Source organism: Pongo pygmaeus, chromosome 1 (assembly GCF_028885625.2).
Source record: "Pongo pygmaeus isolate AG05252 chromosome 1, NHGRI_mPonPyg2-v2.0_pri, whole genome shotgun sequence".
Classification (NCBI taxonomy): Eukaryota; Metazoa; Chordata; class Mammalia; order Primates; family Hominidae; genus Pongo; species Pongo pygmaeus.
Genome location: NC_072373.2, coordinates 74,954,679 through 74,971,689, shown reverse-complemented (window position 1 = coordinate 74,971,689; position 17,011 = coordinate 74,954,679). Strand labels below are relative to the sequence as shown.

Genomic DNA, 17,011 nt, shown 5'->3' with positions numbered 1-17,011 from the left:
AAATTATTCCAAACTTTGGAAACAAGGCAAAAAGGTGAGTGGCATGTCCTTTCAGTGTCAAACCAAGGACTAGGGGATTGTACTTTGTTCATTTCATTGTTCGCTATTGATTTAAAAGTCCTATACTGAATCTATACATTAACTTGTAGATTTTTGTCCAGTAAGAATGCAAATCCCTACTTCCTTTCCAGTGGAACAGATAACACCAAAAGTTATAGTTTATTACCCTGTGAGACATTAACAGGTTTGTATCTAACCTTGCCACCTTATACTAACATTATATTGTTAAATTGCCTATAAATACCTGGCTACTCAAATACACTCTCAGTAACTAATGAGTCGAATAAAGTATTTGTCACATGTCCATTTATATTTGCATAATATTGTCTGGAAAAGCCTCCCTCAGTGTTACTTCTGAAAGACCTAAATAGAGCGAAGAAACGATCTGTGTGATGACCTGGAGGAAGAGGATTACAGGTGGAGAGAAAGGTGGGTACAGACTTGGAGGCAAGAGCAAACCCAGTGGGTTCAATGAATAAGAAAAATGCCAGACTGTTTAAATCAGGGAGCGGGGAAGGAAGAGTGGTGAGAGATGGGTTCTGACATGAAGCTCATAAAGGTGAGATAAGATACGTAAAACACTCAAGTTCACATTAAGGAGTTTGTACTTTATTCTAAGCCTAACAGGAAGCTGTTAGAGGTTTTTAAGCAAAGGGATATAATGATCTGAAAAGACATCTCGAGCTGCTCTGTGGAAAACTAACTCTAAAGGCACAATGGGGAAGCACAGAAATCAGTTAGGAAGATAAATTTCAGACAAAATAATGATGACTTGGACCTGGGTGCGTAGGGTAAGAAATATCTTTTCCTTCTACCCATTTTAGGCTCATTGGCTGGGGATCCTGTAACAAAAGACAAATTAACAAGAGAAAAGCATAAATATTAATGTTAGTTTTACATAACATGGAAACTTCATAAAGAAATGAAGACCCAAATAAATAGTTAACCTTAGTGTTGTTTAGAGTAGGTTTGAAGAAGAATGGAGAATTGTGGGAAAATGTGATGGGGCTAAAAGACTGTGATCTAAGGGTAATAAACTGGGGGAAACTTAGCAAGGCCTGATGTTCATATTCGTCTCTACGTCCCTGTGTTTTCAGAGATAAAGATGTTACTTTTATTCCAGGTATAGACAGGGCAACTCTCACATGAGGGTATTACGTCCTGCTTCAGAGCAGAAAGGTGCAAGAAAGAGACATTCCTGCATATGTTCTTTCTCAAATTCCTTCAGTTTAAAGTATTCAATATGTCTAGGTGCCGTATTTTTGGGTAGCATGTCCCAAACCCCGTCAGGTGGTAGAAGCAGAGGTTGTGAGAAGTCGTTTAATTCGCTACATATTTTGAAGATTAAGCCAGTAAGGCTTGTTCTACAAGATGTAAGGCCTGAGACAGAAGACTCAAGTATGAGTCCTTAGCCTGAGCAATTAAGAGAACGAGGTAACTGTTCACTGCATTAGGTCCATGATATTTGTTTTTATTTAATTATGTACTTAATAATTCCAGGCTATTGGTTGGACACTTAAAAAAAAAATTATACGATAAAATACACAGCTCTTAGGAGTTCATCCCATGAACTTTGACAATTCTATGTATCGGTGTAATATTTCCATTACCTGGGCAAATTCCCCTTCGCCGGGCCTTAAGCATAATCTACAGAAAAAACTGCGTACATAAATAGACGTTTACAACTATTTCTAAATGAGATTTCTAAAGTGAACCCACCTATCTATAATCAGTGTCCAAATCAAGAAACATTACCTGAACCTCAAAAGCCCCCTGGTGGCTCTTTCATGTCATTGTCCTCCCCACTATACTCATTAACACCTAGTTTTTAAATGGAACCACGCAATATGAACTCTTCCATGTCTAGCTTCTTTCCCTCAACTTCATTTTTTTGTGTGAAATTCACGCATGTTGCCTTTCAGTAATTTATTTTTGTACTGTACTTCCGACTCTTTACTACAGATAATGGTCAGCCTCCATTTCGCTAACAGCTTTTTTTCCTCTCCGAGTTGTTGATTCTAATCGCTGCCTTGGACGATCTATAAAGCTGAGTGCGCGCTATGTGACCTCTCAGGGGTCGCTGCCTTGGACGATCTGTAAAGCTGACTGCGCGCTATGTGACCTCTCAGGGGTCGCTGCCTTGGACGATCTGTAAAGCTGAGTGCGGGCTAATGTGACCTCTCAGGGGTTGTTTCCAACCGTGTTGTTGACATCTTGAGCCTGCCAAGGACTAGAATAATCTGAAAACTAGGCTTCTCTGGGGGTCTCACTGAGTGACAGGGTTAGAACCAGAAGAGAAGAACATCGTCTCCAGAAGACATTTCACCATTTTCTTTGATAGTAAACAGGCTCAGTTATACCGAATCCAAACCCAGGCGAGAACTACGGACTCTTGAAATGGTCGGTGAAAGGGGCGAAAGCACCAGGAAATTGTGCTTCAACAGTCCATGACAGAAAGCAGGGCCTGAAACTGTGGCCATAGGCCGGCCCTTTTGTTAGGGCCTTGACCCGGGCTTCCGCTACGTGGCCCGGTCACGGGGCCAACGCAGCTCCACCTCCTACGGCGGCCAGTGATGACGCCACCACGTCGGAGCTGATAGACCGCGGTGACGTCTCCACCGCGCCAAACTCACTGAAAATCAAACCGTTACCATTAGGAGCCCTCCACGCTTAACATATCCGTTCTTTCTCGTTTGAAAGTAACCAGGCTGCTCCTCCCCATTTTTTGCCTTCTTCTCGCAGAGGCCGAGAGACTAACCTTACACAACATGGCGGCCTGGTGTGTCTGGTGTCCTAGAGCGGACGAAAGCAGGTGATTCTCTAGTCAACTTCCGACTTGGACTCCGAAGATCGGCACGTTATTTCCGGGGCTGGGTTAAGGCAGAGGTTCCGAGCTGCGACTGCGCAGCGTGGCCCAACGCGGTCAAATTATAATACACAAAGTTGTCAGAGCGGAGAGGAAGACATTACTCTTCTCGGATTGCCGGTTCCTTCGCGAGACTTGAGCGTTGCTAGGAGATTCGGCAGGCGGGCGGAGCCAGACTCGGCGGGGCGGGGAGGGGTGAGGCCAGGCTCAGCGAGGCGGGGAAGGGTGGGTGGAGCCAGGCTTGGCGGGCTGTGCGTGCTCGCGGTGGGCGGTGGCGGCGGCTGCCTCGCGAAGGTTCCAGATCCGTCGCGTGCAGAAGGCGGGCCGCGGTCTTGCGCAGGGTCGGTGTGGGCGCAGGCTGCGGCGCCGCGACTCGTGCGGGTAGGCGTCTGCGCTCGGTTTGAGGGCTCGGCGCGGCGTTTCCTGTTCCTTCCTCTGCGCGGCTGCAGCTCGGGACTTCGGCCTGACCCAGCCCCCATGGCTTCAGAAGAGGTAAGTGGTCCGGCCCCATCTTCCTCATGCCCCCCAGCTGGAGCTGCAGCGCTAGCCTCCCGCCCCACCGCCGTTTCCGTGGGCTGAGCCGCCCTGCGGCGACCCGGTCCCGCGGCAGTCGGTGCGCCGCCTTCCCGGGGGACACCTCACTCGCCCCTTGCTGCGCCGTCGGCTCCCCAGCGCTTCCCCTCGACCTCGCACCCCATTCGCCTGCTGGGCTCGAGCGGGGGTGTGCGGCGATTCTCCGTGCAGGCGGTGCGGGGAGTGGGTCTGGGAGAGCGGCCCGTTGCGCGTGTTCTTCAGGCCCTTTCTGCCCTGGTTTCCCAGCCAGTGGACAGGAAGCTTCATTCAAGCAAAGCTGGGTGCAAACATGAGGGTCGTTCTTGGTAGAGGGCGGTTGGAAGGTGAGTTCTCGGTGCTAGCACTTGAATTCTCTTAGTCATGTTTTCTCTACACACGAGGAGCTGTGTTACTCTGGGCAAGTTGTTTAGCTTCTGTGTGTCGCAGTAGCATCCATTTCATAGGGTTGTTAAAAAAATACGATTTCTAGGTGTTTAAGTCAGTGATTGGCAAACAGCAATCTGCTGTATGTGATTTTTAAGATAAATAACTTGGAAAGTTAGTTGTAATTAATAGTAAGAAAGCGAATGGCCTGTGTGAAAGCTCTGTAAACTCTGAACGTTGGAGAATTAAATTTTGTGGAGACTTAGTTTGCTCAGTTAGAAAATTGGAATGATAGTACTTGTATTGCTCATTTCCTGGCATAAGTGGGAGGTGAAGACGGGACAGTTATTCACAGTTAAGTGTTGGGTGTGTATTAACTAGATTTGCTTTATGAAAACAAGTACTGGGGAATCCCAGGCTTTTTTTTGTTTTGTTTTTGTTTTTTAAACTCAAAATCTTTTCTTTAAATGAAGAAAAACTGAGGTTTGTGTGTTCCAGTATTAATCTGGGTATCTTGTGACAAGTCTTTTAAGGTAGGTCTTGGGTACTATGTGCCCCTAGGAGAGAACTTCACAGTCTTGCAGGTGGATAGCTCAGTGTTAGTCTTCTTGAAAGTAGGGATCGTTCTCAGTTTAGGTACTTAGAAATATACATTTAAGGGCACTTGATTTTTGTTTTGTTTGAGATAAAATTCAAGTTTTTAACCATTTTAAAGTGTACAATTCAGGTATTTGTTTTTTGTTTTTTGTTTAAGTATATTAACAGTGTAGTGCAGCCATCACGATCACTGTCTAGTTTCAGAACATTTTCATCACTCGAAAAAGAAACCATTAAATGTCTTTTAAACAATTGCTTCCCATTCCTCCCTCAGCCCCTGACAACTACTCATCTTGTACTTTCTGTGAATTTGCCTATTCTAGGCATTTATATAAATGGAGTCACGCTGTATGTGGCCTTTTGTTTTTTGGCTCCTTCAACTTAGCAGTAACATTTTCAAGTTCATCCATGGTGTAGCGTGTATCAGTACACATGCTCTTTATGGCTAAATAATATTCTATTATATGCATATGGCACATTGTGTTTATCCTTTTATCCGTTTGTGGATATTTATTTCCACTTCGTTTGAGACGGAGTCTCGCTCTGTCGCCCAGGCTGAAGTGCAGTGGCGCAATCTCGGCTCGCTGCAATCTCCGTCTCCCGGCTTCAAAAGATTCTCCTGCCTTAGCCTCCTGAGTAGCTGGGATTACAGGCGCGCGCCACCATGCCCGGCTAATTTTTGTATTTTTAGTAGCGACGGGGTTTCACCACGTTGGCCAGGCTGGTCTCGAACTCCTGATCTCAAGTGATCCTCCCGCCCGCCTTGGCCTCTGAAAGTGCTGGGATTACAGGTGTGAGCCATGGCGCCCGGCCTTATTTCCACTTCGTAACTAGCATAAATAATGCTGCAGCGAGTACTGTATCCAAGTTTTTTGCGTGGATGTGTTTTCAGTTCTCTGGGGTATATACCTAGGAGTGGAATTACTGGTTCATATGGTAACTTTTTGAGAAACTGTTAGACTATTTCCAGAGTGGTTGCATCATATTCGCACAAGAAATGTTTGAAGCTTCCGAAAGTTTCTCCACATCCTTATCAACATTTGTTATTTTCTGGGGTGTTTTATTTTTCTTTTTCGGTTTATGATACCATCCTACTGGGTGTGAAGTGGCATCTTGGGAATTTGATATGCGTTTACCCAATGATGAAGATGTTGAACATCTTTAATGTTCTTGGTGTCCATTTGTGTGTCTTTGGAGAAATGTGTGTTGAATTCCTTTGCCCATTTTTGAGGCACATTGGTGTTAATGCCTCCTAGTGAAAAATTAGGAAATAGGAAGATAAAGCTTGAATGCATTATGGGTAGGGATAAAAGGGAAATAAAATTTTTATATACGTAAAACAAATACATGCCAAGAAGGCAAGGAAAATTACATGATAAATTAGATAAGAAACTAGGACATCTTAAAAGTATTTGTGCAGAAAAAGCATCAAAGGAATCACCTTTGTTGGTTTTAAGTCTGCCAATAACAGAACTGAGGAACTGCCTCAGTTTTAAGTTTTTTCAGTGGATACTTTATAATAAAAAGAGTACTTTAGAGTCAAAACTGGCAATAAAGAGGGCTTGGGAATTCAGCCAGCCATTGGGGGAATCCCTTGCCTAATTCGAAGTACCTTTCTGATTCTGCTAGATAAAGTATTCCTATTTCAGTCAAAAAGCAAAACCTCTTGCTTAGACTTAATATATTTCATTTTACATTTCAATATTTTTATTATGAATTAGGAGTTGTAGAATCAGCGTTTTTTTGAAACCATTACAATAAAAATATTACTTTGAACTGAAACATCTTGGTTCTATGCTCAAAAGGTGAGTTTGCAAGATTTTTTGTCGTAGTAATGTGAGCTGTTCTTGGAAGGGTCGAGAGTGGACAAGAGGGTTGGGCAGAGTTGATTTTTTTTTTTTTTTTGAGACCGAGTTTTGCTCTTGTTGCCCAGGCTGGAGTGCAATGGTGCGATCTCGGGTCACTGCAACCTTTGCCTGCCGGGTTGAAGCGATTCTCCTGCCTCAGCTTCCCGAGTAGCTGGGATTACAGGCACGTGCCACCACACCTGGCAAATTTTTGAATTTTAAGTAGAAACAGGCTTTCAACATGTTGGTCATGTTGGTCTCGAACCCCTAACCTCAAGTGATCCACCCGCTTTGGCCTCCCAAAGTGCTGGGATTACAGGTGTGAGCCACTGCACCTGGCCAGAGTTGAACTTTTTATACCATGTCATCTGTTATAGATAGGCAAAACTAGGGCATCTGAGTTAAATGAGATAATAAAAGACTTGTAGTAAAAGAAAAGAATTAGTTCTGTTATTGCATTTTATAAGATTATTAAGAAACAGGCTTTCAAATTCTGTTGTGCGTCTGATATTCTGAGTTATAAAGCACTAAAAGACTTTTAAATTGAGCTTTTGATATAATCAAGCTGTGACACAAGATTTTTTTGGTCAAGTTGCTAGTGTCAAGCCAGAGTGTAAAGTTATTGTAAGAAAAGTGAAACAGCTGTTTGGAAAGATCTTGTGTATTTGCAGTATGTCAGAGGGTAATTGGGGGAAAAAAAACTTAGGCTCAATAATTTTCTAACATTGTCTTTAACTCTTGAATTTCATAAAATGTTGCCTCTATCTCTAGAAAGTAGAAAGTAGTAGACTTTAATAGATGATGGATTGGCAAGAGAAGAAAACGAGAACGTGGTGGCTTTTTCAAAAGATAATTTCCAAGAGTATGTTGCATTTTCGGTCTTTTGTCACCTTCTGTGCAACCACCTCCTACACTTCTGAGTGTAAGACTGACCCAGCTTCAGAGCAAGACTTTTCCTCAAAAGCAGAAAAAAATTTTTTTAATCTTTTGTCTTAAAAATTAAGACTTTTTTTATGCGAGGTATTTGAGGTGGGAAGATCAATGAAGACCAATCAGTGACAGAAAGTGGAACATTCATTACCTCAGTTAAGTTTGCTATAAAAGCATTTTACCATGGTCATTGCATGTTCTCTTATCTCTTAAATATTTTAAAAGTGTCTGACATCTAATGACACTTGGATTAGATGTTACAAGGAAATCTATGAACCCTTTGTCAAAAAAAATTTCTTTGTTTTACTTTTTAGGTTGCAGACGTTTCTTGTAAATATTTTAAAACATAAACTGGGAAATTTAGGTTTGAAGACCTATTTATTGTTTGTTCAAGATTGTTCAAAGTTTTCCTTTTGAAAAGAAGCTTGAGTTAATTACAGTTAATAAGCCAGATGGAAGAATTGAAGTTGCAACTAAATCCTAGAAAATTTAGATGAACTTCTTAATTCTTAGTGCTTATTTCAGTAAGTTGAAATGAGTGATAAGCACAATATCAAGCCATTTCCTTATTTATCATAGCTAACTTATTTTTTGTCTTAACACAGCTACAGAAAGATCTAGAAGAGGTAAAGGTGTTGCTGGAAAAGGCTACTAGGAAAAGAGTACGTGATGCCCTTACAGCTGAAAAATCCAAGATTGAGACAGAAATCAAGAACAAGATGCAACAGAAATCACAGAAGAAAGCAGAACTTCTTGATAATGAAAAACCAGCTGCTGTGGTTGCTCCCATTACAACGGGCTATACGGTGAAAATCAGTAATTATGGTATGACTTGCTTCCCTATAGCCAGTTCTGCCTCCGAGCAACCTATTCCTTATAGTGGTCTAACAAATTCATCCCCAGTGAGTTTTGAGTCTGTGTTTTTGGTGGCTTGGAGCAAGACCCATCAGTTTTTATTTAATAAAACTTTTTTTAGATATAAATAGGAAAGGATGCGTTCTAGAAGCTGTTAACAAGAGTAAGGTGATTCACTACAAAATGTAACAACAAGGAAGAAACTTATTCTGAAATTGTTCAGTATATATGAGGCACAGCTTTGGTGGTGGTGGTGGTGGTTTTTAATCATGTTTTATGTTTCACTCTGCCAACCACCACAATTAACTGAGGAGAGGAATCCAGTTAAATTCAGGAAATATTTTTGAGCACCTAATGTGTATCACTATTGTGCTTTGACTTACGGATACACAACAGTGACTAAGACCCAATCCTTGCTCATGTTGTGGTTGGGACATTGACGTATAACTCATAGTTTAATAATGTAGTAATACTGTTTTCCTTCAATGATGTATACAGTTTTTTGTTTTGGCGGCAGCGCAACTTGAATATGAGTGATGAGCTCTCATTGGAGCAAGGACAGTCTTATTTTTCTTTGTGTTAATAATGTCTAGCACATAATAGGTAACATAGCTGAGGAAATAATTCTGGAGGTGAGGAACAGGGAGAATTAGAGAGATCTTAGTGTGAAGGGTGAGTCGTACGTTCAGCAAGTCAAAAAGGAACGGAACAGCACGAGCAGAGGATGTGAATAGAGACTTGGAAGGCATGATCTATTTTGAGTATTGTTATAGTGAAAAGCATGTGTATGTCGTGCTTAAGAGATGTACTGTATAGTACTATAGGAAATTGCACCGTGTACTCAGTTGAGTATAGGAAACTGGTCTGAAGGTGTTGAGGATTATGGTATTTTAACCAGGAACATAGATTTGTGTTGAGGGAGAAACTTGTCAATCCGGAGGATGGACTGACTGAATGGAAAGAAACTATTAATAAATGAAGTTCTCTGGAACCCACTAGAGCATTTTTTTCATCAACACTATGTTTCTTTTTAATTTTCGAGGGTACATAGTAGGTATATATATTTATGGGGTACATGAGATGTTTTGATAGAGGCATGCAATGTGAAAAACGTCATGGAGGATGGGGCATGTTTCTATTCTATAGGACTAAGTGAGCAATAGTCAGGGATATGTATGTATATATTCTTGATAAACAAGATGCTTTTTTGTGAAGTTTTTAATTTTCTACAAATGTGATGGTATTTTGTGAAGTGTATATATATGTCTTTTATGTTGACAGAGTTCTTCTAGGTTAGAGACGTGCTGGTAGTTTGATAATACATACCGAAATGGCATTTAATAGATACCAGTAGGTTTGTCAGATTTGGATGAAGAATTGGAGTCTTTTACATTCTACTTTGCCCTGGAAAGGAATTAAGAGAGCTAGGATTCCATTTGTTTGACTACTTACAGAAGTAGAAATGGTTATGGAATTAGTATTGATACTTAGCCATCCAGCTTAGTGGAGAACTACCAATATTTAGATGTCGGACAAAATTGTTTCCATAAAAGCTGTAAATGAACTAATCTTAAAGAATGTATTTAGTGATCATATTTTTATTCTGAAGGATAAAAAGAGCTTAGGTTTTGTATTCAGAAACCTGGATTTGAATCTGAATTCTACCACTTGTTAGATGCCTAACTTTGGGCAGAGTGCTTAACTGCTTTGAGGCTCCATTTCTCAACCTAGAAAATTTCTTACATTTCAAATTTTTTCATGTTTATATGACTGGATTTTCATAATTTTACTTTCCTGAGTTATGAGCCATGTGCATTTGCTGTTCTAAAGATAGTTTCAGAGGCTTACTTACGTCCCATCTTTTGTTGTCGTTGCCAGGATGGGATCAGTCAGATAAGTTTGTGAAAATCTACATTACGTTAACTGGAGTTCATCAAGTTCCCACTGAGAATGTGCAGGTGCATTTCACAGAGAGGTGAGTTCTCATTATAATGGGAAAGACAGTGAATTAACAGTCAACATTGCCTTATCTTGAGACTCTTTTCTTTGCAGTTTTTAAAATTCTTAAATTTAGAATTAATTATCCTTTACAACTACTTTGAAGAGGTGAGCGTTAACTGGCCAAATGCACACCCTGAAATAAAGCCAGCAGCTTTTTTTCCACAAGAACTATGGAGTAAGAGTACCTTTCATAGAACTAGAAAGATGATGTATTCACCATTGTGTTGCAGGTCATTTGATCTTTTGGTAAAGAATCTAAATGGGAAGAGTTACTCCATGATTGTGAACAATCTCTTGAAACCCATCTCTGTGGAAGGCAGTTCAAAAAAAGTGAGTGTGCTTTTTTTGGTTGTAATATTGTGAAACCTTACCAAATTGAACCTGGCTGTTTTAGAACTGAGATGAACTGGAATGAATTTGTCCTCTGTAACAGGGACCGCTGCCTGTTTTGTGAATGTTTTATTGGGACATAGCCAGGCTTATTTGTTCGTGTGTTGTTTGTGGCTGCTTTTGTGCTACAATGGCAGAGTTAAGTGGCTGCAGCAGACCATATGGCCCTAAATGAAACCTAAAATATTTACTGTGCGGCCCTTGACAGAGAACATTTGCCAACTCCTTTTGTAGAAGAATAGGCTATTGTAAGAATATTCCATTAAAATCAGGAAGGAAGTAAACATTTGAAGGTAGTTAAGAGTGAGACTTGAGTTTTATACCAGGTTTACAGCTTATTGTTTGTGACATTTGGCAGCTTAATCACTCTGTGCCTCAGTTTCTGCATTTATGCGATAGTAATAATTTATTTCACAAAGTTGAAATGATACACTGAAGTGCAATACCATATATAAAGTGCTTAAATTAATGCTAGTGTTAGCATTGTGCATGATGCTCGTATACATAAAAGGAGGTCTTAAGCACTTAGCCTCCTTGGAGTTAGAAGCAGCTATAAAAATAAGGAAACTGTCTTTTAAAAACTACTGTTTGTAATTTTTACTAAATCATATAGTCCCTCTTTTCTGCCTAAAGTGAATAAATGAAGTTTAATGCGTTAGGTATATAGACATGCCATTCTACCATCTGTTTTTGTAATACATAATTACTTAACAGCTTACAGGTGATACTCAAATATAGTTGGATTCGCTGTCTTACTGCACCCTTCTGCATCTACTAGTCCCATAGGTAGAGTACCAAAAGATCCCTAGAAGTATTGATCATTGTTTAAAGACCTGTACATTACCCTTCTTTCTCACTTTCAAATGCCTCACCTTGCCCCATACTGCCTTATATGACTTGGTTTCTTGCCTATCCCCGACCCCTTTTATTATATTACTGTCTTTTTCAGTCACTAAAATCCAGCCACTCCTCCTGCTCCTCAAACACACCAAGATCATCCCATCTTGGAGCCATTCTACATGCTCTGCCAACTGCCTTCTCCTGACCTTTGGCTTCAGCTCAGATTTTGCCTCAGAGAGGCCTTCCTAATGAGGTTCCTGCCCCCACCCCCATTAACACCCGCTTTGTCTTGATAGCACTTTCTAGGATATCATGGTATTCAAGTTTTACTTATTTATGGTCTTTTCACACCATGAATGTTCAGATTTTGGCCTGTTCATACAAGTATTACTGGCACCCAGAATAAGTCTGTACATACTAGGGACTTGATCAATTGAATAAATAATTGTTTTATAAATATTCATGCTTATCTCCATGTCTTCTAAGCTGTATTTGTTTTCCCGCTTTTCTTCCAGGTCAAGACTGATACAGTTCTTATATTGTGTAGAAAGAAAGTGGAAAACACAAGGTGGGATTACCTGACCCAGGTTGAAAAGGAGTGCAAAGAAAAAGAGTGAGTCTACTTTCATTTTTTTAAAGAATTTTAGTGTATTGTTTGAGATCATGGATTTTTAATAGTTTGTCTTTATGGATAATATATTTCTGCTTTCAACTGTCAAACTACCTGAAGAGGGCACGTCTAGCAAGTTGCTTTTTAAGGTCTTTGTAGTTAAGGGTTGACTCTTTAGTATGGTTCTTAACCCTAGGCGCAGTTGTGCTTCTATACAAATAACTGTGCCCATTCTCAGATACTCTGTTTTCAGTAGTTCGAGAGAGGCTTAGGTATCCCTGTATGTTTTAAATTTCTCAGATGCTTGTGATGCGTAGTTTTCATTGTCACTGGTTTATAGTGAAAAAGATAAAATATTTTTATCCTTCTTAATAATGACCTTTTAAAAATGTTTATTCAATGATACTTGCATTCTAGGTCAGTTCATCTTCTAGAGGTACTGACTAAATTAATTCAAGACCCAGGCCACTGTGTATCTCAGGCTTAAGAGGAGAGTTTTTCTAATTAAAAAATACATGAGCTTCAGGGTACATCCATGTTTATGTTTATGATTTTCCCTCAAGTGTTTTTTTTCAAATTATGAGGAAACATGCTTTTAAAAAATGAAAACAAGTTAGAAAATCAAATCCTTATTTTACCTGTCAAAAATCACAGGAGGCCAGGTTGGGTGGCTCACGCCTGTAATCCTAGCGCTTTGGGAGGCTGAGGCGGGTGGATCACCTGAGGTCAGGAGTTTGAGACCAGCCTGGCCAACATGGTGAAACTCTGTCTCTACTAAAAATACAAAAATTAGCCGGGCATGGTGGCATGTGCCTGTAATCCCAGCTACTTGGGAGGCTGAGGCAGACAGAATTGTTTGAACCTGGGAGGCGGAGGTTGCAGTGAGCCGAGATCACTGCACTCCAGCCTGGGCGACAGAGCAAGACTGTTTCAAAAAAAAGAAAAAAAACCATGGGAAATCCCTGTGCCTAAAAATAGCCCCTTACTATTTTTATGACCTCTTCCATGCACCAAGTGTGTGCATGCTTGGTACGTGCGTGTGTGTTTTCATTAAGATGAATTTGTGCGTACCGTTTTGATTGTAAATATCTTTGGGTACTCTGTCTTCCCTCTTTCCCTCTACTTCCTGCCAATGTTAACAACCTGAATTATTCCGGTGCTTTCGTTTCTCCATTGTTGTATATGTTTTCTTTTTAAAGGAAGCCCTCCTATGACACTGAAACAGATCCTAGTGAGGGATTGATGAATGTTCTAAAGAAAATTTATGAAGATGGAGATGATGATATGAAGCGAACCATTAATAAAGCCTGGGTGGAATCAAGAGAGAAGCAAGCCAAAGGAGACACGGAATTTTGAGACTTTAAAGTCCTTTTGGGAACTGTGATGTGATGTGGAAATACTGATGTTTCCAGTAAGGGAATGTTGGTGAGCTGCATATATAAATTTGACAGATAGCTATTTACATAGCCTTCTAAGTAAAGGCAGTGAATTCTCCATTTCCTACTGGAGGATTTATTTAAATAAAATATGCTTATTAAACACTCCTGCAAAGATGGTTTTATTAGTACCCTGGTCATTTTGTTCAAGGAAGGGTTATATTGCATTCTTATGTGAAATATAAAAAGCAAGTGTTGCCCAATAAAAACGCTACATTGTGTGTATTTTTTGTTCAGCTGAGAATTGGAAAAGTATTTGCTTGCCTTTAAGTTACTGACATCAGCTTCCACCAGTGTAAAAATTGAGTAAAACCTGAAGTTTTGCATAAAATGCAAATCGGTGCCTGTGCTTGAAGGTTGCTATAGAGCATCTGACCCCTTATTGCCACCTTAAGCAATGTGTATGCCTTGCATTACCATGCACTAATTCAATCACAGGTGTTTCTATCTAGATTTAAATATGTTTCTATCTAGATTTAAATATGTTTGTCAATGAATGTGGAATAGAAACTAAATCTAAACATGACAATAATAGACACACATCTTTGTATGGTACCAGTTAGTTTTGCCGTGGATCAGATGGTTTATAAAAGTAATAACCATAAAGCAAAAAATAATTTGAAAGCCCATTTATTCCTATGCTCAATAAAGTTAAGTTTTTCTTCATTAGAACAGTTTTATGATTTATTTGTCTAGGATTATGTCAGAAAAATCAGGCTTTTAGTAGGAATTACTCCTATTCCCCCTGAAGTCAGGACCAGTGCCTGTGATCTCCATTACTATATTTTACTGGAGGTATTAGCCAACACAGTTAGATCAGAGAAAGCAATTGAAGCCAGGCATGAAGGCTGGCGCCCGTAATCCCAGCTACCAAGGCTGGAGGATCACTTGAGCCCAGGAGTTTAAGGCTGCAGTGAGCTATGATCATGCCACTGTACTCCAGCTTGGGTAACAGATTGAGAACCTGTTTCATTAAAAAAAAAAAAAAAAAAAAAAGCCGTTAGACACACAGGAAAAATCCAGAAGGGTAAACTAGTAAACTGAAGCTACAATTAATATGGGAATTTGGAAAAAATGGTAGGATTTAAAATACAGAAACAGCTTATGTATATAGGATAGCTATAAGTAAATACTGAAACATTATGCCTCTGTAATTGGTGTTGACACATGAACCGAATAGCAGACACAATGCATATGAAAGTTACAGAATATGGTAAAAGTGGGGTAAAGATGGGTTTTTAATGATACTAAGATAACTGAAAATATGCATATAGATACATTCCAAGCTGCCTGAAGATCTAATTGTAAAAATGAAAGCATACAAATACTAGAAGAAAGTGGGGGAAAACGACATTATATGTGACTTAAAACCTAGAAGAAATAATAAAACTTGATCAATTTTAACTACATAAAAATGTTTATAGGACAAGAAAAACCCCACCATAACCCAAGGCAAACAATGTATTGAGAGGATTCCAATAATTAAGAATACTTCATACAAAAAGAAATGTAAATGACCTTTAATATGTAAAGATGCTCACCTTGTTCAGAAGAGAATAAACCAGTGTTTTTACCTTTCACTTGAAAAAGAAGTTTAAAAACAAGTGTATTGAGTTGAGGCTCTGGAGAAATAAGGACACATACATGGGAATGGAATGAAAAAAACTTTGGTTAACAAGAATATTTGGGCGGGTGCAGTGGCTCACACCTGTAATCCCAACACCTTGGGAGGCCAAGGTGGGCAGATCACTTGAGGTCAGGAGTTTGAGACCATCCTGGCCAACACGGTGAAACCCTGTCTCTACAAACTAGCTGGGCATGGTGGCAGATGCCTGTAATTCCAGCTACTCGGGAAACTGAGGGACAAGAATCACTTAACCTGGGAAGCTGAGAGACGAGAATCACTTGAACCCGGGAGGCAGAGGTTGCAGTGAGCTGAGATCATGCCACTGCATTCCAGCCTGGGTGATTGATGATAGAGTAAGACTCTTGTCTCAGAAAGAGTATTTGGTGATAACCATCAGAATGACATATTCATTTATCCTTTGACCCAGAATTTTAACTTCTTTCTGGGCTCTGAGAGGTACATTTACAAAAATTTGGAATGCTATATGCAAAAGATGATTAGAAATACCCAAGTGTCTGTTTAACAGGAATGTATTATGGTGCAGCCACATGAGGGAGTACTTACTTAAGTCACAAAACAATGAAGAATTCTATATAATGTAAAATGGTCTCCAGGATAGATTAAGTGGAAAAGCAAAGTGCAGACCATTTATGGTATACCCACTACATTTGTGTAAGAAAGGGTGAGAAGTGTGAATGTATGCACATAGGTGTATTTGCTTATGTTTCAAAAAGAAACGAGTAAATCCAAAGCTAATAAAAATTGTTAGCGGAAGGAAGGAGATGAGGATGGAAGCTGTTCTGTGAATGTAACTAACTTCTAGAGTTTTGACTTTAGAACCATGTAAAATTTAACATGATTGAAAAAGTAAAACATGACCCTAAACCTATCAACACATTGTCTTAGTCTATTCCTGCTGCTGTAACAAAATGCCATAGACTAAGAATTTATAAATAATATTTCTTGCACTTCTGGAGGCTGGGGAAGTCTAAGATTTGGCACCAGCAGATTGGTGTTTGGTAAGGGCTTGCTTTCTGCTTCCAGTACGGTGCTTTCTTGCAGTATCGGAAGGGTAAAAGGGACAAACTCTCTCCCTCAAGCCCTCTTAGGCACTGATCCCATCCATGAGTGTGGAGCCCTCCTGGCCTAATCACCCCTAAGGGCCCAACCTCTTAATACCAACGCGTTGTGGATTAGATTTCAATGTGAATTTTGGAAGTACACAAAATGTTCAAACTATAGCTTGTATATATATCAAGTTGGCAGTATAAACTACTTTCAAGTAACTTTAGAACACAAGTGGTTTGCCCATTGGTAGTGAGATGGATTCTAAGTTGAGATATTAGCTAGAACATTCCAGTTGGTAAGTTGTCATACATATTTAAGAAATATGAATCCAAACTAGATTGTGATAATTCCCTCATAACTTCACCTCCACCTGAGTTTCGGACTCTGCTATCCAGCTGTGTACTAGTCTTCATCAGATGACACAGGCATCTCCAACACCGCATGACTGGAACCTGAACTCGCTTATCTTCTGTTTCCCCTAAATCTGTTCTTTTTCCAAATTTTCTATCTTGGAGTTGCCCTCTTGGAATTGCCCTCTACCATCTATCTAGACACTTTTATCAGGAACCCAGAGAGCCATCTTTACCTCTTAGATATAATCAGTCTTGTAAGTCTTGCCCAATTTTCTTTCCTAAAACTTTAAACATCTGTCCTCTCTCCTCTACTAATACCACAATGTTAGTTCAGGCGTTCATCTTCCTCAACAATTAAGACATCCTTCTAACTGGTTGTCTTGCCTGTAGCCTTTTCCTCTCATGGCCATCTGCCACACAGCTGTCACTTACCTGTATTACAAACTGATGATGTCATTCCTGTCCTTAAAACTCTAATACCTGGTATGTCAGTCTTAATTCCTTCACATGATTTGTGAGATCCTCTACAATACGGGCCTTGTCTTGTGCTTCATATTTCTGATCTACTGAAGTGACTGTGGTTCTCTGTTTGATG

General features: G+C 40.0%; 1 protein-coding gene across 2 annotated transcripts; it reads left to right on the top strand.

Moving 5' to 3' along the window:
- The first annotated feature begins 1,055 nt into the window (after positions 1-1,055).
- On the top strand, positions 1,056-14,038 carry CACYBP (calcyclin binding protein). 2 transcript variants are annotated; one of them, XM_054449573.2, is made up of 6 exons: positions 1,056-3,418; positions 7,842-8,061; positions 9,970-10,066; positions 10,323-10,422; positions 11,838-11,935; positions 13,132-14,038. In XM_054449573.2, the coding sequence occupies exons 1-6, from the start codon at positions 3,404-3,406 to the stop codon at positions 13,286-13,288; spliced, it is 687 nt and encodes a 228-aa protein (XP_054305548.1). In that variant the 5' UTR covers positions 1,056-3,403; the 3' UTR covers positions 13,289-14,038. The 2 variants fall into 2 exon arrangements, with proteins under 2 accessions (XP_054305548.1, XP_063504535.1); XM_063648465.1 differs by lacking the exon at positions 1,056-3,418 and adding an exon at positions 3,687-3,822.
- The last annotated feature ends 2,973 nt before the right edge of the window (positions 14,039-17,011 follow it).

Excerpts from the sequence above, each read along its gene's own strand:
- CACYBP (XM_054449573.2), top strand. Across the intron at positions 10,067-10,322 it reads CAGGTGCATTTCACAGAGAG|GTCATTTGATCTTTTGGTAA; the intron begins GTGAGTTCTCAT and ends ATTGTGTTGCAG. Across the intron at positions 11,936-13,131 it reads AAGGAGTGCAAAGAAAAAGA|GAAGCCCTCCTATGACACTG; the intron begins GTGAGTCTACTT and ends TTCTTTTTAAAG.